Source organism: Dendropsophus ebraccatus, chromosome 7 (assembly GCF_027789765.1).
Source record: "Dendropsophus ebraccatus isolate aDenEbr1 chromosome 7, aDenEbr1.pat, whole genome shotgun sequence".
NCBI classification, from domain to species: Eukaryota; Metazoa; Chordata; class Amphibia; order Anura; family Hylidae; genus Dendropsophus; species Dendropsophus ebraccatus.
In genome coordinates this window covers 68,861,441-68,886,175 of record NC_091460.1, presented here as the reverse complement: position 1 = coordinate 68,886,175, position 24,735 = coordinate 68,861,441, and the positions used below count along the sequence as shown (strand labels likewise).

Genomic DNA, 24,735 nt, shown 5'->3' with positions numbered 1-24,735 from the left:
AGTTCTTTGTTTCAGGATTGTAAAATTCTGTCATCTTCAACTTTTAGTGATGATGAGGGTGTGGAGCAGAAGAAAACTCAACTTCTCCAAAAAAGAAGTAAGCGGGGCATCCCTCCAGTTTCCCCTAATGACTGCATCAAGGACACAGTCGCTGCGGAAGTCTTTGATGACACTTGGGGGACTATTGTGGAATCCATGCAAGAACTTCTCATTAAGACTTGGGAAGTTGCCTTCGGTAAATACATAAAGATGGAATTTTATATATTGATTTTCTATTTAGATATGTTATGTGTAAGAAATAGATGGATTCATTAGTCCTCAACATTAAGCCTCCTTTAAGACCCCACTGACTATGAATGGATTGTTCTGAGCAAACACATTTTGTTAGATACAGCAAGAACAAGCAAGAAATAGGCAATGTTGTTTCAACATAGTACAAATTAAGGCCATGTTTCTACGTTGTAAGAGACCGGCCATCCCTAGATGATCTTTAGCGCCGCTGAATTCTCCGCAACACACAATGGAGCATGCGATCGGAGCCGCTCGCTCCATTTTGTGAACTGAGAGGCTTTTCTGTGGCCGCTATGTATTGAATAGCGGCTGCAGAAAACTATACTAAACTATTATATATATATATCCTCAGCCTTCAGCACAACGTAAGTTCCGCACTAATCACGGCCGTTGCAGAACTTACGTTGTGTGAACATATCCCAATAGTGTAAGTGACTATAAGAAACTGTGTAATATATCCTCACTCCTCGGACACCTCTTCTCTTACCCACTAATCATTTATGCTCAATTTTTTTTGATAGGCCAAATGAATTATCACTTTATTATGTGATGCTGTCCTTTTAGGTCTATGGGCAGGGGAGTGGGGGGGACTGTCGGAAATGAAAATAGCTGAAAACATACTGTATGACAAGTTATATAATGATCAGATATAGTGCAATTCATCACATACACACACAGGACAGCTTATCCTAAAAAGTCACCTGAACCACAAGTGTGCTTTAAAATATTCTCGCAGATCTTCCTTCCGATCCTACATAAAGCTTCTGCATGATGTAACCTATACTTCCCTTTACGCTTTTTAATTTGAAGATAGCACCGTGTAAGCTTCACTTAGTGCTGAGTAGTAACTGTCTGATTGATTGTGTTTTAAAATGTGCACAGTACCATGGCTAGGGTATAAAATTATCGTTTATCTGCAGCAGCTGAATCAATAAGGCGTGGCCTAGAGTGCCTGTGCCCAAGGCCTGCGACGCCTCTCCGTTCTTCTTTCCTGCCCCACTCATCATTAGGAGAAAGGAGAGGAGTCGCAGGCCTAGGGCACAGAGACATTGACTCAGCTGTTGGAGAAGATCATTTTTATCCTAACCAAGATGCTGGGGGCATGACCGAGAAGCACTTACTCTCATCAAAGGGACCAGCAGTTCGGGGGGTGGGTTGGTGGATACAGTGTCAGTTTAAGTTGAGCTACAGAGAATTTGTAAGGCAGCTTTTCTTGCTTTTAAAAGGTTTGACATTGTCACTTACATTCTTTAACACGGCCTCCAGGCCATTGTCCTAAGGAAAGAATGATGATGGCCAGGATCAAGGTTCAACAACCGGGAACTTTTTTTTTTTTTTTTTTTTTGTGGACCTGTAATATATATTGTATCAGCCATGCTTTGCAATATTAGGACAATGGAGAGAGCAATCTGGGAAATACAGGGATATATATATATATATATATATATATATATATATATATATATATGTATTGGTACTGCTCTCTTTATTTATTTTGTTGTGTTTGGTATTGCTTCTTGTTTCCATTTTTTTACTTTTTTGTGTTAATAAATAAAATATTGGTTATTGAAAATTTGTTGTCCTGCATATTTGTGTGATCCATTTTGGATCTTTTGTTTGGTTAATAATGTTACATGTTAAAAGATCTTAGGCATGTTCTCTATATTTGTACTGTACTGTTGGGATGTTTTTAGATTTCATTATAACTAACAAACAATTTTCAATTTCAGTGGAAAGATCAGGAAAGATCCATAATTCTACAAACCTCTACCTTCAGCTTCCGATTCCACGGATAACATCAGAAACATCAGGCATACCTCCATCTCGGGGCTCTGAGGCACGCAGCATTTCATTTGGTGCTTATGTTTTTACACCACAGGTACAAACTATGATAACATGTCCCCAACGCCCCATCCTGGCCTCAACCTTTGTGTGTCACTCACAAATACCTAACTGTATGTCACATATCATTTTCATCATTGTAGACAAGTCGTAATTTCAGTAGTGACTTGAATGGAGTAATGACAATTCAAGCAAAACCTCTACAGCACCGCCATAATGGAATGGCAGAGAAGACACAGTATGTATTGTTCATTAATTATCACAAATCACTTCTCACACAGGTGTAGCAGAGCCGAATCTGTGGCTCTATTCATGCAGTGTCATTAATCAGTAGGAATCATTTGCACTCCATGGAAAACCCCACATAACAAAAATGTATGGCAAAATTTACAAAGAAAGAGTATATAGTGTCCCTAAAGTAAGGGTACTTATTACACGGCCGATAATCGTTTAGCAAGGGCTGCATAGACATTGTTAGCGATGTCCATGTAGCCCTTGCCCAAACAGTTAATAAATTACCTCTCCACTTTCCCGGTCCACTCCTGCGCTCTGCATGCTTCCCGGTCTGGCAGCTGCAGTTTCAGAGCAGTCTCTGAACTGACAGGCTGCTCAGCCAATCACTGGCCGAGAGTGTGGATAGGTAATGTATTAATTGTTTGTTCAGTCGTCAGTCTTGGGCTGTGCAACACTATTACACGTAGAAATGCGCGCCCAACACCCGATGATTTTAGGTCAGGGCCTCAAGAAATTATCAGCTGATGATCGTTTCATCGGTTGATCACTTTCTCTATTATACAGAGCGATAATCGTCGGAATCGGCCGTGTAATAGGGCCCTAAATTGTCTGTAAAATTAGGTCAAGGTATTTGCATGTAATGGAGTGATGTACAGTAATATAATTCCCCCAACTATAAATTAGTTTATGTAGAAACCACACAATGCTCAGTCACATGCACCATACCTTCACTAGTTAAACCATTTCTTGAATAACATGCAGGAAAATGATCTTCTCTTCTTTTATTTGAAGTGAACAGGAAGATAAAAGTTTATCTGTTGTACCAAGAGTATTAAACTCTGCACGGAATCGACTTGGAAGATTGAGCGACAACAGTATTTTTTCATCTTCTCGGATTCTCCAAACTCCTTCTAGGAAGACACCTACTCAGCGTAGACTGCCTGCTCTTACCTTAGATCCATTGCGTTCTAAGACACCCAATGTTTACAGTGATGAGGTCCTCAGGGGTACAAAGCTGTGAGTATGTGCATGGATCGTGGAGTTCTTAGTATATCTGTGAGGCATGCTTAAAGATGGTTTTATTTTCCACTATTGGTGAAAATTGGAAAATTACTGATGTAGGAAGTGGTTTTGTTGCCTCTGTATAATATAACAGGTGCTGAGAAACCACACTGCCTAATAAACAAGGGCCAGAGTGTAGCAGCAGGCCTATGTGTAGGCCCCGGCAGACTGGGGGCTTGTAGGTAAGGCCTGGGTGGACCTGCAGCCAGAGACGGGGACTAGTTGATAAATCCGCCTGGTTTCCCGCCTGCAGCCTCATTTTAGGCGGTAGTAGTACAGCGTTCCCACTCTCCCTCCCTTGTTTTAACGCAATGCTAGTTAGGGGCTAATGGTGGAATTGGAGATAATAACGGGGGTGGGGTGGGGAGGTGGATTGGTCACAGCGTCATGTTGCAAAGTGGGTGCATGCATGGTATCATGGCAGTCATTGGCAAGGGAGGTCCCTGAAGTTGGTCGTTAAATTGGTGAGGGATGAGAGGGGCATCGTAGGGTATGACCCTTCCACCTCAATTGTCTGGCGCAGTTTGGGGCTCTCAAAATGGTGTAACACAGGAGAGTTGGTGGAAGGCATAGTAGCCAAGAAATCTGGGGTGGTGCCTCTGAGCCAGTATGTGGGCGGCTGGAGGTGTTGGTTATTGGGTCACGTTCAAGTCAGACGCCAGATTCTGTAGCTTCAATGACCTTCCCTTTTTTCTGTCATCAGTGGTTATATATTTATCTGGAAAAAGTTATTATTAGAGATATAGTTATGTAAGTTATGGTTGACTTTGGGTGTGTATCTATTTATATATATATATATATATCTATGTGTGTATTTCGTTAATATACATTGGCTGCTGTGGCCAAGTTAATCCAATCAAGGTCTGAGTGTTGATTCTTTGGGGTCAATGCCAGGGAAAAAGGTATGTGTTGGGTGGGGGAAGGGAGGGAATGGGTTTACTTTGGAATTGTGGAGCTTGGTTCTGTGGACCGGACTCTATAATACTAAAGTCATGAGACCCATAACTAGTGTAATATGCAAGACCCATCAGAGGATCTACTAGCATTCTGATGGTTTAGTGCAATCCTAATTTTAAAAAATACTGTGTCTCTGAGATTATTGTCTGTCTCTAGTGTAGATGTATAAGTAATATTCTGATTTTCTTTACCTGTTACAGATACACTGGACTAGACAGGCTGTCCTCGCCATCCATCCAGACCATCAGGAATAAATTACCACCAATAAACTCAGTAGAACCAGTAGAGCAACACATTTCAGTGCCCGGATCTCGACATTCTGCTGTATGATAATGTTTTCTTGTTTCATTCAATTGTTTATGTTTCTCCCAATATCACAAGGCTGTGTAAATGTATTGTCGTCAGGTGGATTATATGCAAATATGAACACAGCCTGATACAAAGTGGATGAACGTAAAACTAAAGTCCCTGTCATTTCACTAAACTTTAATTACAGAGTTATGTCAAATGCTTTGATTGGTAGGAGTGTTCATTCCTCCACAGATCATTAGAATAAGCTAGGAGAAGCATTCAGCTAAGCACTTCTCTCCCTACCTTGCTGCAACCTCTGTCTAATTGCAGAAGGCAGGCTCCAAAGATATCGAATGGTGATCAACTCCTGCAACTGGACAGAGGTGTCAGCAAGCCACAAGATTTCAAAGGTAATCCAGGGCTAGAAAAAACACTGTTACGTTTTTGCTAAACAGCACCACACCTGTCCCAAACTGAATACAAGAGTGGTGGTTCTTCTGGAAGAAACCGCTAATTTTTTTTAAGCTTTGATAACCGCTTTAAGCACACAGTAACCTGCTTCTTCTGGCTTGTTCTAATAATTAAGGGCGCATTCACATTACGGAATTGGCGTGGAGATTCTGCTCTGAACCACCACCCGCAGACTCCGCACTGAATCCCACCTGCCATCTCTTTCAATAGGAGGCCTACTCTCCTTTCTGCTCAAAGAATTGACACGTGAATGGGCCCTAATAGGGGTCTAAACAACACTAACTGGTTCAAACTTGATGTGGCTCTATAATATGTTAAAAGCCAGGGGCACTTTATGCTTTCAATCAAAGAAGTCCGGACAAAATTATTTTTTGATATGTTATTACTTATGGAAAGTTATACAAATTTCTAATGTACATTAATTATGAGAAATGCACATATATGGCTATTTCCCTTAATTTAGTAGATCATGGAGTGTTAAAATGCTCTCAGAAACAGTGACGTCACGACGAACGGTGGAATTCCTATTGAGTGTCCAGCAAGGGGCGCTCTATATATAGAAGTCTATGGGACTTTATTGTGTCTATAGATGTCTATGTAAACTAATGTAATGTTATGTACAATGTGCTTTATTGAATGAATACATTAATGGAATACTTTGGGGAGCAAGTGTCCTTGCTCCCCAAAGTATTCCATGTATGTATTCAATCAGTACATTAGCAGGGCACCGAGCATGGAGGGAGAGATGTGCTGTTGCATCTACCTCCCCCCTCCCTTCCTGCTCGGTGCTGCCGCCGCCACCTGTACGCAGTACTATTCCCCCATCATCTGCTCATAGTGTGAGCAGATGATGGGGGAATAGCACCAGGGCGATCTCCATCATTGGTACGCCTGCCGATCCGCCGCACTCCCGCCGATCCGCCGCACTCCCCATGCCACCGCCCGCCACACTGAGCTATATACACTGAACTACTACTCCCAGCATAGTAGCTGGGTTATGCACTTGCCTGATGACGCCGCTGATGTCGCCAGGCGCAGGGGGAGCCGCTCATCACACAGGAGCGATTATGCCCCCTGCGTTCCCCCCTCCTCCTTCTTCCGGGTCCGGGTCCTTCTTCCCAGCTGACTCCCCGCCTGGCCCGGTGCTTCCTGGTGTCTGCACTGACCATGCCACACGTACCGGCCGGGGACACCAGGAAGCACCGGGACCCCGTATGTGAGAGCGGCGGCCAGGCGGGGAGTCAGCCGGGATAGGGGGAAGTTTGCCGGACCCGGAAGAAGGAGGAGGGGGGAACGCAGGGGGCATGATCGCTCCTGTGTGATGAGCGGCTCCCCCTGCGCCTGGCGGCATCAGCGGCGGCATCATGTAAGTGATAGGCATAACTCAGCTACTACTCCCATCACCCGCTCATACTATGAGCAGGTGATGAGAGTAGTAGTTCAGTGTATATAGCTCAGTGCGGCGGGCGGGTGGTGGCGGCGGGCGGTGGGAATGCGGCGGATCGGCAGGCGTACCAATGATGGCGATCGACCCTGGTACTATTCCCCCATCATCTGCTCACACTATGAGCAGATGATGGGGGAATAGTACTGCGTACAGGTGGCTGCGGCAGTACCGAGCAGGGAGGGAGGGGAGAGGTAGATGCATCGGCACATCTCTCCCTCCCTGCTCGGTGCCCTGCAAATGTACTGATTGAATACATATATGGAATACTTTGGGGAGCAAGGACACTTGCTCCCCAAAGTATTCCATAAATGTATTCATTCAATAAAGCACACTGTACATAACATTACATAAAGGAACAATAAAAGAGATCGCACAAATGGAATAGAAAAATATAACAAAAATCTTTATTAAAAATTATGAATTGATAAAATTACACAGAGTATAGTATGGGATAAAACACAGAGGTCAAAACCAGGCGGGGAGGAAGATATCAGCGTGGTATGTGTCCGTGAAAACCCAATTAAATTTAGTGGGTGAGGTAATTGTTATTGCAACAGAACCATCTAGTGGTCACTAATGGTATGGAAGCTTTAAGCCAAATACACAAACCCAGGGAGGTGACTAGAAAAATTCCTTGGCTACAAAGAAAATCACATTGAAGAAGAGGGGGGCTGTATGCAACCCCTCCACAGGTTAATCCCTGTGAAAGTATTGGAAAAAAAACCAAACAGTGAAATCAATAAATTATATCCATAATCCAAGTAACTTAGTGAACACAAAAAAAGACCACACTGAGATCTTACCACCCGCCTAGCACAAAACCCCGACGTACGTTTCGCTCTTGGCCATCTTGGATACGTCATTACGCTGACGCGGGCCGCACATGGTAGTTGCGTCACGACGCTGCGGCGTCGGGACGCTCCTGCATATGTAATAACACGATAACATAGCGGAGACAGCCCCAAAATACGTCATATCCCCTTCTCCTCCTCTTTTAATACCATCAGCCATTGGGAGAACAATCTCCTCCCTGCTGTGAACAGTCGCCATCTTGGCACGCCAGACTCACAAGCCTAAGCACTGCCAGTGTAAGTAATTCAAGTTACTCTGAACTAATTTTGGGTGTATACCAACAATGCGTCTGTGTTCCTTATGTGTGTGTATATATATCTGTGGTAAATGAATTAAGTCCATTAGCTACTGACGAAGTGAGCGAAACATACGTCGGGCTTTTGTGCTAGGCGGGTGGTAAGATCTCAGTGTGGTCTTTTTTTGTGTTCACTAAGTTACTTGGATTATGGATATAATTTATTGATTTCACTGTTTGTTTGTTTTTTCCAATACTTTCACTGGGATTACAGCCCCCCTCTTCTTCAATGTGATTTTCTTTGTAGCCAAGGAATTTTTTTTTAGTCACCTCCCTGGGTTTGTGTATTTGGCTTAAAGCTTCCATACCATTAGTGACCACTAGATGGTGCTGTTGCAATAACAATTACCTCACCCACTAAATTTAAAGGGAACCTGGACGGAGCGCTGGACTCTCCTGTCATTCTCTATGGATGTTGGACTCATCTCTCAGCGCACGCGCCGGGCTGCAGCGGCTGAGATCTTCATCACCCAACCACCTCCAGAAGCGGGACCCGGCGGGATTAGGTAAGTATAGGGGGCTCTAACGGGGGGTCGGGAGCCTGTCACCCCGGCACGGGGGGTGACAGGTTCCCTTTAATTGGGTTTTCACGGACACATACCACGCTGATATCTTCCTCCCCGCCTGGTTTTGACCTCTGTGTTTTATCCCATACTATACACTCTGTAATTTTATCAATTCATAATTTTTAATAAAGATTTCTGTTATATTTTTCTAATCCATTTGTGCAATCTCTTTTGTTGTTCCTTGATTCATATGTTGCACTGTAAGACGTATTTGGCAGGACTTCTTCGGAGTTGTATAACATTACATTAGTTTACATAGACATCCATAGACACAATAAAGTCCCATAGACTTCTACATATAGAGCGCCCCCTGCTGAACACTCAATAGGAATTCCACCGTTCATTGTGACGTCACTGTTTCTGAAAGAATTCTAACACTCCATGATCTACTAAATTAAGGGATATATCCATATATGTGCATTTCCCATAATTAATGTACATTAGAAATTTGTATAACTTTCCATAAGTAATAACATATCAAAAAATAATTTTGGCTGGACTTCTCCTTTAAGTAAACTTTAGAGTACTTCTGATATACTGTATAGTCACAATAGTCACAATCTTTAAAACTAGTCGTGTTGCACTTTCTGTCAATATAGGAAATGTCCAACTCTAATGATTTATTTCTATCCAACAGAACAGAGCAAAGCAACCACATAGCCGGGTATCTAGTGCAGTACCTGACACCACGGGGCGGCGACCCCTGCGTGAGAGGACAGTAGTAATGGAACAGTTTTCAAGACCCAACACAACCCACACCTTCAGAGTAAGTTTGTGTTTTCAGATTTAAATTGGTTGCTTAAAATAAAGATAGTGCTCTAGTCACCATATACCACATCAGACAAATGGAATTTATGTTGTTTCCTTACATTTTCATGTAATTTCAGATAACTTGTGTAAAGCAAATATGATATTCAGCTGTGTTTTTGACATTGCAAACAGTAATATAGAACACATGCAAAAGAAGTCATGTGAAACAGTTTTTTTTTTTTTTTTTAGAAAGACAGAACTAGCAGATACCAGTCTGGCATGTAATGTCTGCTTTGTTCTGCATGTATAAAACGATCTAGTGGCGCCACCTAATGTGCAGTTTGAGAAGTGTAATGTGTTTTTTTTACAAATTTCACTGAGCTTAAGGCTATGTTCACACTGCGTATGTTTCCGGTCGTAGTGCGAACTGCGAATATACGCACATAGTTTTGAGGTTGATGCGTTCGCTTGAAAGTATACAATATACGCCCGCACAGTGCACACTACGTATAAGCTTACGGCAGGATCGTATGCGGCGCCGTGAAAAATGAACAAGACGATTGTTTAAGAACGGAAATGTTGAAACCCACGGCCGTGGATTTCCATGCGGTCCCGTACGAAGTACTTATTTCAGCCAAATTGAACTTGATTTTTCGATCCAAAAGGTTCTGTGTGGTTTACGGGGCTGGGCGAAGATTTCCAAGTAAATGACCTGCCTCAGATCGCTTCGAAACAAGCTAGGGAAGCATAACTGTACTACGGCATATGTTCGCTGTTTGTACGCATCCGGCCGCATGTCTATTTTTCCCACACCCGTAGTTTCAGCCGCACATGTATGGCGGCGTATGAAATGCGGCCAGACTCATATGCAGTGTGAAAATAGCCTTAAAGGGGTGCTAAAGGGGAGGGAGGAGGTGGCTGAAATAAAAGACGTCCACTTACCTCCCCGGTTCCAGCGGCGGGTCCCGCATCACGGCGCTCCGGTGCTTGTTTCCCGGCCACTTCCGGGTGTCTGACGCCGCCCGAGACGCTACGTCTCAGGGCCGCTCAGCCACTCAGTGAAGAAGGCAGGATCCGAGCGGACTTCAAACGGATCCCGCCTCCTTCACTGAGTGGCTGAGCGGCCCTGAGACGCAGCGTCTCGGGCGGCGTCAGACACCCCGAAGCGGCCGTGAACCGAGCACCGGAGTGCCGTGATGCGGGACTTGCTGCTGGAACCGGGGAGGTAAGTGGACGTCTTTTATTTCAGCCACCTCCTCCCCGGTCCCCCCAAAAAAGTGCCCCCAACGCTGGAGCACCCCTTAAGGTGCATGGAAGAAGCATTTACATTGTAATATCCTGCATCATTACAGCTTACATCTGTAATATTGGACGATATTGTACAACATAGTGGTACCCCTCGTTTTACCATAAAATACCATGCAAAACTGAAGAGAAAAAAATACATGTATAGATTGAAAGTCATTGAAAGATCAAAAAATAAAAATACAGTCATTCAGCATGCAGTAAAACTTGTAATCAGCAGGTGATGTTTTACTGCTAAAAAAAATTATTTTATTAAAATAATTCTTTGAATCACCATATTCTGACTGAGATTTTTTAAAAGCTTTTTACTTGATTGGGGCCAATTTTTGCACTGTGACCTGTAGTTTTTATTGTCACCAAATATGTTAACAAATAGTGGGTATTTTGTTTTATATGGGGAGGGAGGTTGGAGGATCATTTTTTAAAATATTTTTTACAAACTTTGTTTTATTTATTTTTTAAACTTTTGTAGTCCTCCCATTTGTGTACTCATACAGAGTCAGATGAAAACTTTACTGCAGAAGGTGGTGTGAATGCCAGGCGCAGGGGGTGTGATTGGGAGCTTCATTATCACCCCCTCTCCCCTCGGACTCCTAATCACAGAACCTGAGCCTAGCAGTCACTCCCATTTTGCTGTGAAATTCCAGCCCATTTGACCATTGAGGGAAAAGTGGTGAAAGTCAACTAAACAGTAAAATCCACACACTGTATCTAAAGAACATAGGGTAGACACAGCAAGAAAGTAAAAGCACTACTGTATTTAGCATACCTCCAAACTTTTTGGATGACCAAAGAGGGACACTTGTGGTTCATTCTAGTAAAATTTTAAAGACATTTCTATACTTTTTAATTCAAGGATGCATCCACATATAGGATCTGCTGCAGATTGATGCAAAGACTCTACCTGCTGCACACGTTGTGCAAGGTCCAGAACAAGCTGGTTGAGACTTTGCATTTGCTCAACCAGAGCTATCATAGAGTCCATAGCCAGGTGGAGAGAGAGAAAAAAAAAAGTAAGGCTGGTTATTCTGTCAGGAACCAGACAGGAGGACAAGACAAGACAGTGAGCCCTGATACTGAACCCAGCCCACTGTCCCTGCCTACTTGCCACAATCCGCCCTAAGATGTCGGCGAGCAACTGGGCGGTGGTCCCTGCACTGGCTAAGTGGGACACAAAGACAAGAAAGACAGACAAAAAACAATAAAGAATAGTACAAAGTCCGTGTCATAACAATCGGGCAGCAAAGGTACAAAATGACACACCAATAGGCGAAGTCAAAGTCCAGGCAATATGGTCAGGGCAGGCGGCAAGCAAGGGAGGTCAAGGAATAAGGCAATGCAGAGATCAGGGAATGCAAAAATACAGAAGATAAAAGCAGGCAGAGACTAATGGTGGTTTTACACAGAGCGATAATTCGCCCAATCGCACGATTAACGATTTTGAATGAACGATTTTTTTTCTTATAACGATCGGCGTTTACACGGAACGATACATCGTACGGAATATTCGTTTTGCGATCGCTTAAGCCTATCTCACACATAGGGGAATTCGTTGAAAGAATGTTTACACTGAACAATCTGCAAATTTTTTGCGAATGATCAACGACGATTTAAGAACTTGTTGAAAGATCAAAATCAACGATTTCTCGCTCGTCGCTTGATCGTTCGCTGCGTTTACGCGTACGATTATCGTTTGAATTCGACCGTTATCGGGCAAATTCGAACGATACATCGTTCCGTGTAAAACCACCATAAGTCAATAACCAGCAATGAGAGCACAGACTGGGTTAGTTATATAGGAGGCCAGGGTTCTTGTCCAGAACGTAATTTGACCATCCCCCTGATCTCCAAGCACAGACACCTGAGAACAAGACAGATCCACTGGCAGGACGACCTGTCAGTCACAGCAAGAACAAAAACACAGATTAACCCTGACATGGCCAGACAGAAATCAGCAGGTGCAGTCGGGTGTGTCTCCAAACCAAGTAAGCAGATAAACCAGTGTTCACACACTGCAAAAACAAAACACAGAAACAGAATATAAGAAAATCAGCGCCTTCTTGGCCGCACAGCACGAGCCGAGGGGCGCATCACACTCCACAAAGATACCATCCTGACAGTCTCCTTTGTCTTCTGATATTCAGCGCTCATCCTGCACTTCAGTGGGCAGACTGAACATCAGAACACCAGTACCCCTCCCTCTCTGGGCCCCTGTAAGCGCTGGGGCATAGGCACTTGCCTGGGAAGGCCCTGTGTTGATGCCGGTCCTGTGCATATGCATAATGCAACATTACATGCTGGTCATTCATTCAGATAAACCATTCACATAACACATGTAAACACCAGAGTGGGAGCCACTAAGCATATAGAGGAGATACGAAAGGGTGTAGTATGACGTATGGATGAGGACTTTCATGCTGAGAAACTTCTGCTTTTATTGTTGTTTATTTTTAGATCAACCCTATAGCTTCTGTTTATATTGCGTGTATGAGATGAACTCTACCATGTATAAAGTGGAAATAACAAAGTTATCAGTTAATTATTATCTATATGAGTCGACAGTTAGATTAACGTTTGTTATTTTTACACCAGTCAGAGACGTCGCACAGAAGATCTTTTACCCCATTGGATTTTGCTAACAACACATGGACAGGGCATTCTTTCCTGACAAGTAAGAAACCAACTGATCTCTTTTTCTTTTTATTCTCTTTGTATTATTCTTTGACTTTATTTCCACAATGAATTAAAAAAGTTGCTGTCAAATGACAAGAAATATGCAGTATTACCCGTTTACAGCCTTCATAATAATGAAATCAATGAGCATGTATTGGTAGTTATCCATTTAAACCAGTTACTTCTAAGCCTAACTACAGAAAATACACAATATTTTTTTTCCTGTTTTCTGGAGGAACACAGTAGTAGCGGTAGCAATGCATCAGTCTCTGATATAAAGTTCATTTCTACTAAGAGCTGTAGTGTAAAGTACATGTTATGTAATCCTGACCCAGGAGCCAAGTGTTAGTGACATAGTCCTTGTCTGAGCGATAAATGTCAGTGATGTGCCCCTGGTGCAAAGTTTTGTTTTTCCCCATAAGACATTACTAGTGTCATTGGTGCACTATAGTATCTGCAGCTGCAAACACCTAGGGAGCCACATCCAAGAAGCCAGAGAGATTGCACACCACTTTTGGGTGAACATTGATACAAATCATTAGTGATGATAAGTGTCCCTCCATACTCCAAGTCTTAGAGTGTACCTGTTATTACAACAAACATCTGAAATGTTATAGCCTCATGTTAGAAATTTGTATCTACTGAGACCCCCGACGATTCTACTTTCACTGCTAAACTAGCAGTGGACGGAATTATAGTGGAGTCTATGGAACTTCTGGCAATCACGTCTACCGGAAGTTCCATAGGACCCCATTATTTTTCCGTCTGCTGCAGCCTCGCACTGAGAGCAGAGATGAAGGGACCGAGTGATCGGTGGGGTCTAAGCACCCGGACCCCCCAATACAAACCTCTGACATGTGTCTATAACATGTCAGAAGTTTGTTGTAATGACAGGTACAATTTAATCTTTCTAAAATCAAAAACACATTGAATTATAACTTAACAGCTTCAATATATCACAGGTATATTGCACTATAATTCATTCATTCATTCATTCATTCATTCATTCATTCATTCAATGCATTGCTCCATGGGTTACCATCAGTAAGTTTTCCAGTTCATCTATTTTTCCTTTAATGATATTTTTCACTGTAATTATCAGTATGGACTTTATACTGTCGCCCTTGGCTCCCATGCACATTTGATAACAGTTCAGTTTTATTGATAGATTATTCATTACAAACATGGACCTCTCTGTTATAAGATGTAGGTTAAAGTTCCATTTAGGGATTACAGGATTTATTCGGTTTCTACAGTGAGTCAGAAATATAAGCAGCAGGGTCTAGAAATATAATAAACTACAAGAAAGATAGTAGAATAGATAGTAAAGTAGTATAAGTTAATAAAGGGTTACTTAGTATTTGCCACCATCCTCTCTGTTGTTAATCCAGTGGCACAAAGTATATGTATTTCTCCCCTCATTAATAAAATTGGAATTGGAATGGAATTTAAAAGAGTGCTGTGGGTCATTTATATTATTTTGGGGATCATTATGGCCCCTGTTCTGGTGATGTTATTCACAGCTTGCTCTGTGGAATATCACTATCCTATAGAGGGGGATACGGACAGAAAACGTGTACTGTGTTTTATACATATTCTAAACATGGGGCCCAATGTATGAAGGATGCCAATAAGTGGCATATGTCAGAAGTATGCATAATGGATTCAACCAATGTATACCCCAAAAGGTTACTGTAAAATCAGTCTAAACCCATGTATTATTGATAGGTTAGTACAATTTGGGCTTCTCTGATTAACTACTGGGCAACAATTAAAATCCTTAAAGGAGAAGTAAGGCGATAAATTTTATTAAAGTATTGTATTCCCCCCCCCCCCCCCCAAAGTTATACAAATCCCCAATATACACTTATTTTCCCTGCACTTACTACTGCATCAAGGCTTCACAGCCTGGATAAAATGGTGATGTCACGACACAACTCCCAGAGCTGTGCGGGCTGTGGCTGCTGGAGAGGATAATGGCAGAGGGATGCTCAGTGTCCCTCCAGTGCCCTGTGTCCCTCAGTGTCCCCTGCCATCATCCTCTCCAGCAGCCACAGCCCATACAGCTCTGGGAGTCGGGTCGTGACATCACCATGTTATCCAGGAAGTGAAGACTTGATGCAGTAGTAAGTGCAGGGGAAAAAACACTTTATGTGCATTTCTCATAATAATTGTATATTGGTAATTTGTATAACTTTTGGGGGGCAGTACAATACTTTAAAGGGGAAGTGCGGCGCTAATCATTTATACAACTTTGTAATGTGTGTTATGTATGTGAATGACCCCCTTCCCTGTGTTCCCCCCCCACCCACACTAGACCCGGAAGTGTTGGTGCATTATACTTACCGCATTCGTGTCGACCCCCATCCGCCATCTTGTGACAATGACGTCGTCTTCGGGAGGCCAGCCGAACCGCTCCATCCGTCCCTCATGCCGGCCCCCCTATGCTGCGTCACCAGCTGCTCAGCCGCGATTGGCTGAGAACAGTTATGCTCAGCCAATCGCGGCTGAGAAGCTGATGTCTTCCTAACATAATAAAAGATTGGCAGGCATCTTGGAAGTCAGGAGAGCTTCTGGTGACCTACCTGTATTTCAGTAATTTAACCTCACTTGTAATGACAGATCTTCAAAACTTCCAGAAAAAATGCTTGGTAGTGACAAAACACCAGATCTGGAGCTGATACCTTGGGACTCTCAATGACATTGATTCTGCAGTCTTATATTTCAGTCTATAGGCTTGTTAAATGGAGCCCATATAGAGTACCTGCTGGTGTTTTGGGGCTTACTTCACCTGTGCTGTATAGTGAGTAGTGCTGGGGAAACAGATGTCACCACATAGACACCCTTTTTCCCCATTACCATCATCAGACCATCTGGCTTGAATAAATTATGTAAATCAAAAAGTTTTTAGATGAATCCAAAAAGTAATTCATCTATAATTTGCATTGGGTGCTTTCAATACATTTATACACCATTTTATCTCTTTCAAAGGTTCACAGTATCAACCAAAATCTCTACAGAGAAATCCACCGAATTCAAGGAGAAAATTTCCAGTGCCATCTTAACCCGAGCTGATTAAGGACAAGAGAAAGTGGTGTTTTGTATGTTTTAAGCCATGGCCAGATGCTTGCAGCATTATTACAGATTTTTACAGTGGAATTCACCTTTTGCAAAGCATAGAGTGAATTTCATGGTGAGAGTTGAGCAGAAATATCTGCTACAGTACGGACCCAAATTTTACGCACGTACTGTATGCTCTTTGTGATTAAACTAAGCACTTCTGAGTTATAAAGTGTGTATGCAGTAACTGTATACTGAGTATTTATGTAAGGCTAAGTTCCCACTACGTAATGATAGCGGCATTAAATGTCTCATTAAATAAAGGGACCCTAATAATGATCATGATTAGCCTCTGTTTATGTTACAAGATGGCCGCCTTCCCTGATGTTTTCCCAAAGTGGGAACATAGCCTAAGAATGCATCATTATTTAGTATCCTATAGCTAGAGAGCATTAAGTGCACTGGTTATGGGCTAAAAGCTAAATCTAAGGAGTCACCCCCTATCCTGCTAATTTATATTTGTACAGAAGTACCTAGAATACTGTATAATCATGTAGTACAGCGTGACCCATTCAATTTAATGGGCAAAAACATTGAGAGGTGAGGCATAATACAGTTTAAGGCTATGTTCACACGCTGTGAATATCCGGCCGTTCCGTGACCCTGGCCGGGTCACGGAGCGGCCGGCCTCAGCCGGGATCATCCCAGCCGCTACTTAAGTACCAACCAGGTGATCTTTCCGCCCGCGGAGCGGTGATGCGGGCGCATCAGCGTGTGCCCGCATCAGAGCTTCCCATAGCCCACAGTGAAGCAAGCAGCCGGAGCCGCTTGCTTCACTGTGTGAACTGACAGGTCTTTCTGCGGCCGGAATTCACTGAATTCCGGCCGCAAAAAACTGACATGTCAGTTTTTTCCGGCGCCACATGGGATCCCGGCCGGAGCGCATACGATGTATGTATGCTCTGGCCGGGATCCCATTGAAAATAAGGCTATGTTCCACCCCTCAAAACTACGGCCGTAGTTCTGCGGCCAGAATTACGCCCGTAGTTTTATGTAGTGTGAACATAGCCTAAAAGAATGCATCTGGCTGATTTATAAGGACATGATTTATTGATGGACTATAGATGCCTTTTCTGCACATAATGTAAAGAAACTCATGCTGACATATTTTAAAAATATTTCATTTTCCCAATGATTCCCTATAAGATCTGGCACAGAGCTGGCACATCTATAGCTCTATGTATCCTATAAATTTGTTTTCACAGGTGAATAATGATAAAACACTGGTGACATGGACCATGAGTCCATGTAATGGATGTGTTTGTGCATGTATGAGCCCTAAAGAGTAATGTAAAGTATTGCTTATTACATGGAATGCACTATAAAATGCTGTAGAAGGCACAAAAAAATGCTTTTTGTGTCCAATACAGTTAAATGTGGCATTAACTTTCAATGTTTATAATCAGAATCTATTTTTATATATTAATGAACAATATCATAATTGTAAATTACTGTAAAAAAATTCATTCAGTCGCACTTTTTGATCTAGTTCTGCTAAATATACTATAAGGGGAATTTAATACTGACTGGAGTTTTACATGCTCAAAGTGAGTAAGTTAGATGCCCCCAGTCTATAAAATCTTTTACTATCCATGTTTCAGTTATAGTTTTCTGCTATAATTCCTGCTATTTTAAGAGGCCACATCCCTCTATCCACTTTTTTCTAAAACATGGCATGAGGGGTGCAAACGTGGAACATGACATGTCACTTATTCTGGTGTTCTGAAATTAAGAAAATTAATTACACATATTTTTCGGCAATTGTTGTTAAGCGATATGCATGCCAAAACCAGCACACATTTGTGATATTTTCCACACCTTTTTCTAAGCTTGCACTTTTTTCTTAATTGCACAAATTTGAAAAAAAAATTTCCAGTGCACTTTGTTGTGTGGTTTATATGCCGCCTGTTTAGTAAAATTGTACATAAATTTAGCTAATTTTCAAGAAGCTGCATAAAAAAGTGGCTGCATTAAAACCAGACTGCATTTAAAGCCAATAACTATGAGCAGGTGTGAAAAGTAAAAAGCTGCAAAAGAAAAAAATTGTGCAAAAATGTACCAGAAAATAGCTGCAGGACTAAATTTGAACCATACTTTCTTTAAAGCGACTCTGTATCCACTAACCCACCCCACCAAAACGCTAGTACCATCTGATTAATGAGAGTAAATACTTACTGGTCATGTCTTTTAAAATGCACCTGGTGCCTTGGTTAGACCAAAAAATGAAGTCTTAGGGTATAAACCCACACACCGTATAAGCAGCGTATTTACTGCTGCGATACGCAGCAAACACGCAGCAAATACGCAGCAAAAACGCAGCAGATTATATCTAAGTAACTGAACACAGCATCAAATCTGTACCAACAAATCTGCTGCGTATTTGCTGCGTATCTGCTGTGTATACGGTGTGTGGGTTTGTACCCTAAATCTGTATCAGGCAAGTCAAACTTGTGTGGCCTAGAATGCCTGTGCCCCAGGTCTTCGACACCTCTCCTTTCTTCCTCCCCTCCCTCCTCATCATTAGAAATTCCCCCAGGCAGGACTCTATTCATTGTTCATCTAAACTGCACCTGTGTCACTACAGCACATGTGCACTGTTTAGACAAGTGATAATTAAGAGAAATCCTGACTGGGGTGTTCCTAATGATGAGAAGGGAGGAAAAAAGGAGAGGGGTTGCAGACCTGGGCTACAGACATTCTAGGCCACACCATTTAAAATGGGCTGCTACAGATTATAAGATAATTTTTTGCTCTAACAAGGCACCAGGGGCATTTTAAAAAATTCGACCAGTAAGAATTTACTCTCATCAAACGGATGGTACTAGTGGTTTGGTGGGGTCGGTTGGTGGATACAGAGTCGCTTTAATTTCCAAACTACAGTTTCAGGTAGGATTCACACGTGTCATTTTTCCAAACACATTTTACTACTGTGAAATAATAAAACCTCATCAAAATGTAAAAGTTCACTACAATAACATAATTTGAATACATAAGGGACAGATGACTGTAGGTCCATTTTTGCACTAGTATTATCATCACAAATTTGGTTTCCACCACAGGTCTAATGACTCAAGGTAACATTGTAACAGGGTCGGAGTGAGCACCTCAGTAAGTAGGCTTTTCATACAGATTTCATGCAATTCTTATGGTCCTCTTAGACAGAGCGATAATTTGCCCGATCGCACGATTAACGATTTTGAATGAACGATGTGTTTTTTATAACGATCAGCGTTTAGACGGAGCGATACATCGTAGGGAAAAATCGTTTTGCGATTGTTTTGCGGTCACTTAAGCCTATCTCACACATAGGTAAAATCGTTGAAAGACTGTTTACACTGAACGATCTGCGAATTTTTTGCGAACGATCAACGACGATTTGAGAACATGTTGAAAGATCAAAATGAACAATTTCTCGCTCGTCGCTTGATCGTTCACTGTGTTTACACGGAACGATTATCGCTCAAATGCGATCGTTATCGTGCAAATACGAACTATAATTGTTCCGTCTAAAAGGACCATTAGGCTATTTTCATGCTGCCTCCAGGTGTCCATGTGAGTTATACATTAGGGGACTTTCTTACATCGTACATTGTGCTTAATTTTGGGTCAAGGACCATACTTTGATGCATGTCAGACAAATGTTACACAATATGATCAGTATTCACACTGTGCAGTAAAGTCATTCTCCTACAATTTTGCAATGATATATTTAATAAATGGATTCTTTCTCATGCCCTTATTCTTACTACCTAATCAATGTGTGTCCATACAAAATGTATATTCTTTTATTTACTTGCCAAATGATATTTTTATACTCAAGTATGGAAAATATTTGCTTTTTTTATATTATACATTATTGTCACTTATGTATTTAGTCAAGACTTTTTCAAAAACTATTACTCTGTATTACTTTATTACTGTATAAACTTTAAATAAATTGTTGGGGTTTTGTACCCCTTGTTTGTTTCTTTTTATTAGCCCTTTATTTGCCCTGCTACTGTACATTTAACTCTATCTGCATCCTCAGAAAACAGATAACAGCTGAATGTTACTTTGGAGCACAGTGCCATACTTTTATTATGACTCTCTGCAGGGGCGTAACTAGAAATGGCTGGGCCCCATAGCAAACTTTTGATTGGGGCCCCCCTCCTCTGACCGACCACTATGCCATCAACACACTCAGCTCTACACAGGTTCTGTACACCATATAAATTACAGTACAGTTACATCAGGTGACTTACAGGAGACGTCTTCTCTGATCGGAGTTCTTCCCTTTTCATTTTCTTTTCCATCTGTCCTGGGCCGTTGTGAGAACCTTTCCGGGCCACGAATCCACAGAATCTGCCAGACAGACATATTAGGCTCCACACTCACCATCACCATCTCTACCAACAGCACATCTGTATTGGCCCCTTTACACCCACATTTAGTGGGCAGGCTGACTCTATGTGATCCCATTTTAGTATATGGCCCTCCTCTCTGTCGCCCCTCCTTATAGATAGCTTCCTTATGTTGCCCCCCCCCCCCGCTGTCCCCTTTATAGATGCCCCCCATGTTGTCCCCTTATAGATGGTCCCCTATGTTGCCCCCCCTATAGATGGCCCCCTCTTCCCCTATATTGTCCCCTTATAGATGGCCCCCTTTCCCCCTTTATTGTCCCCTTATAGATGTTCCCCTCTCCCCCAATGTTGTACGTTTATATCCCCCTCTCCCCCTATGTTGTCCCCCTCTCCCCCTATGTTCTCCCCTTATAGATGGCCTGCTCTCCCCCTATGGTGTCCCCCCCTTATAGATGGCCCTCTCTCCCCCCCCTTATAGATGTCCCCCTCCCCCCCTTCCTTATAGACGGTCCCCCTCTCCCCCCTCCCTTATAGATGCCCCCCTCTCCCCCCTTCCTTATAGATGTCCCCCTCCCCCCTTCCTTATAGACGCCCCCTTCTCTTCTCCCCCCATTCCTTATAGATGCCCCCTTCTCTTCTCCCCCCCTTCCTTATAGATGCCCCCTTCTCTTCCCCCCCTTCCTTATAGATGCCCCCTTCTCTTGCCCCCCCTTCCTTATAGATGCCCCCTTCTCTCCCCCCGTTTCATTATAGATGCCCCCTTCTCTTCTCCCCCCTTCCTTATAGATGCCCCCTTCTCTTCCCCCCCTTCCATATAGATGCCCCCTTCTCTCCCCCCCTTCCTTATAGATGCCCCTTCTCTTCTCCCCCCTTCCTTATAGATGCCCCCTCCTCTTCCCCCCCTTCCTTATAGATGCCCCCTTCTCTTCTCCCCCCCCCCCCTTCCTTATAGATGCCCCCTTCTCTCCCCCCCCTTCCTTATAGATGCCCCCTTCTCTTCTCCCCCCCCCCTTCCTTATAGATGCCCCCTTCTCTCCCCCCCCCTTCCTTATAGATGCCCCCTTCTCTCCCCCCCCTTCTTTATAGATGCCCCCTCCTCTTCTCCCCCCCCTTCCTTATAGATGCCCCCTTCTCCCCCCCCCCCTTCCTTATAGATGCCCCCTTCTCTCCCCCCCTTCCTTATAGATGCCCCCTCCTCTTCTCCCCCCCCCCTTCCTTATAGATGCCCCCTTCCTTATAGATGCCCCCTCCTCTTCTCCCCCCCTTCCTTATAGATGCCCCCTTAGTTATAGATGCCCCCTTCTCTCCCCCCCTTCCTTATAGATGCCCCCTTCTCTCCCCCCCCTTCCTTATAGATGCCCCCTCCTCTTCCCCCCCTTCTTTATAGATGCCCCCTTCTCTCCCCCCCCCTTCTTTATAGATGCCCCCTCCTCTCCCCCCCCCTTCCTTATAGATGCCCCTTCTCTCCTCCCTCCCCTTCCTTATATATGCCCCCTTCTCTCCCCCCCCTTCCTTATAGATGCCCCCTTCCGAGGAAAGCAAGTTTAAAAAAAAAAGAAAAAAAACTCACCTAACAACACGCTCCCCCGTCGAGCCTTTTTCCTGTCACCCCGTCTGATGCGCGGCTGCCGTCTGATGCCGCGTCCTAGCCCCGGCAGCGCGCATATAATAGAGTTCTGTGTGGGCCTGTGGCCACGACTTCCGGCACAAGTCTCTGTGCCGGAAGTCGAACCGCAGCACAAGCCCACACAGAACTCTATGATACGCGCGCTGCCGGGGCTAGGACGCGGCATCAGACGGCAGCCGCGCATCAGACAGGGGGTGACAGGAGCGCTGTGGACCGGTCCCGTGCTCCTCCTGGCCCAGTGACTCCTTTTCCCTATGGTTGGGGAAAGGAGTCTCCGGGTCGGGAGGAGCACGGGACCGGCCCCCGGCTACAGCACCCGGGAGGCATGCTCAGCCGCCGGGTGCTGCAGGATATGTATGCTCCAGGGGCCCGCGTCACGGGCCCCTGATGCGGCAGGGCCCCGTAGCAGCCGCTACGGCTGCTACGGCGGTAGTTCCGCCAGTGACTCTCTGCGTGAAGGAATCCCCTATGCATGTAGTAAAAACAGGCGTAGAGTACTGACTCCAACATGTTTCAGGTCATTGTGGCTCTTAGTCATGGCCATATATTTGTTCCTTAGCCACAGGCCAGATGAGACCCCTTAGCCTGCTACATGAAGTCGTCTACTGTGCATTAAGACACTGACAATGAGTGTAAAGTAACACCTATGGAGAAGACCATTGTCCTGTTTTTTTTTTCTCCGGTCACTTTTCTTTATTGATTACAACACTGGCCCTACATTTATTACCAATATTAGCCATGATGAGCAGCATCAGTGAGAAGCTGGTGTGGAGTTCCACAACCATTCAGCTACTCACTTTGGTGATTAGCCGCTACAACAGGTGCTCCTGGCTGATAACTGCGAGTGAGACATTGACCTGGATCAACACCACCAGCAGGATGCTGATCTGCTTCCTGCAGACCATCAGACTGCTTCTTAGATGCTTCACCAGTACCAAGGAGCTGAGAAAATGCAACTCTACCATCTCCAAGGAAGTGCTCAGTGGCTTCCTTGCCACCACACCACGCTCCGAGAGGCATCTCTCCTTCGACAGGGAATTATTAAAAAAGTTAAATAAATGTTTTATTTGTCAAAAATGTATACTTGTTATTAGAAAATAGACAGGGAATTTATTATAGACCAGAATTTTATATGTCACTATACATTAGAATAAGGTGTCTTAATGGTGCAAGCGGGTAGGGCACTATAAACACCATAGACCACCTCTCTTACACTGTATCTGTCAGCTCTGCTCCCCCAAAGATGGCCGCCCTACAGTACACACCGTTATTGTGTGAGGTGAGGAGCAAAGGGGAACTATAACCAAGGAGGATGGCACACAGGAGCTCCCCCTGCTGGTCACTCACCTTCTCCAGCTCTTCTCTCTCTCACTGGCTGTAGGAGTATACGCTGCCCAGACAAAAACACCCGTTGGGCGGGGGTCTCGGTAGATTTATCACACAGTGTCCTTGTTAACATAGTAACCAATCACAGCCTAGCTTTCATATATTATTTGCTCTAGTAAAGTGAAAAGAGAGCTCTGATTGGTTGCTATAGGCTACTAAGGAAATTTAATTGTGCTGTCTTATTGCAAGAGACCCATAGCAACCAATCACAGCTCAGCTTTTATTTCTCAGCTGAATACTAGTCATGGGAAGCATGAAAGAGTCAGACATACAGTAGCTATTATAATACAGCATGAGTTGTCATGAATCATTGTAATGTAATGAAAATATTGTCTGAATTTCTTCGCCTAATAATTTCCTCTGTATTCAAGTTTTAGGTCTTCATATTTCTTGTTTTATTCTGCCCTTTTGATCATTTGACTGGACACGTAGGCAGAACATGATAATGAGTCATAAATGAAGTGGCAGCTGAAACCTTTTGGATATTACAGGAGTCCTGGAGCCTTTTTAGTATTCACACAGAATTAGCAGAATTGGCAGTGATCTAAGTAGTTAAAGGGGAACTCCAGGTAGAGGTAAAAAATAAAGCTGCTGCAGAACCATATAGCATTGCTTACCTGTCTAACACAGTTTTTAAACTACCAAAAATCCATTTTTTTTTGTTTTTTTTTGTTCTGTATTTTGTGGCTGTGCTGTCTGGTTTAGCAGTTGTATACAGTACTACAGGCAGGGCCATTTGAACAGCTGCTGCTGCCCTAGGCACTAAACCTAAAGATGCCCCATGTCCACTCACCAATTAGCATCAGGATTATTAGATTAGCAGGTAATAGCTCCAGGTGTCACATTTAACACTGCCACACCAGACCTAAACAATACCGCCATACTGTAACTGGATAACACCACCATACCAGACCTGACCAATACCACCATTACTCCCACCCCCTTGAAAAGACACCAGGTTTACTAAGATTTTAGTCTAATCAGAAGGTGGGAGACTAGAAAAATTAAGAACAAACTAAAAGTTGTTTCCTTCCACCTGCTCCCTAGTGCTGCCCCCCTGAAAGGAGCTGCGCTAGGCACTGTACTACGGGTGCCTAGTGGTAAATATGGCCCTGACTACAGGCTCCAGAATGCATTTGTAGTGATGCACTGCAGGTGTTTGCCTGTTTCAGCTCAGCCGGTGGTGTTAGTGTCGTGACGCCAGTGCTAGTCCAGCACCCAGGTGT

At 43.6% G+C, this 24,735-nt stretch overlaps 1 protein-coding gene across 2 annotated transcripts in view; it reads left to right on the top strand.

Moving 5' to 3' along the window:
- Window positions 1-20,055, top strand: part of FAM149A (family with sequence similarity 149 member A) — an 85,620-nt gene extending 65,565 nt beyond the window's left edge. For both annotated transcript variants that reach the window (XM_069977708.1, XM_069977709.1), the window contains exons 7-14: window positions 48-235; window positions 2,022-2,170; window positions 2,277-2,371; window positions 3,160-3,384; window positions 4,587-4,710; window positions 8,946-9,074; window positions 12,956-13,034; window positions 16,028-20,055. In XM_069977708.1, the coding sequence (XP_069833809.1) occupies window positions 48-235; window positions 2,022-2,170; window positions 2,277-2,371; window positions 3,160-3,384; window positions 4,587-4,710; window positions 8,946-9,074; window positions 12,956-13,034; window positions 16,028-16,101 (1,063 nt within the window). In that variant the 3' untranslated portion in view covers window positions 16,102-20,055. The remainder of the gene's footprint in view (window positions 1-47; window positions 236-2,021; window positions 2,171-2,276; window positions 2,372-3,159; window positions 3,385-4,586; window positions 4,711-8,945; window positions 9,075-12,955; window positions 13,035-16,027) is intronic.
- Window positions 20,056-24,735: the final 4,680 nt, after the last annotated feature.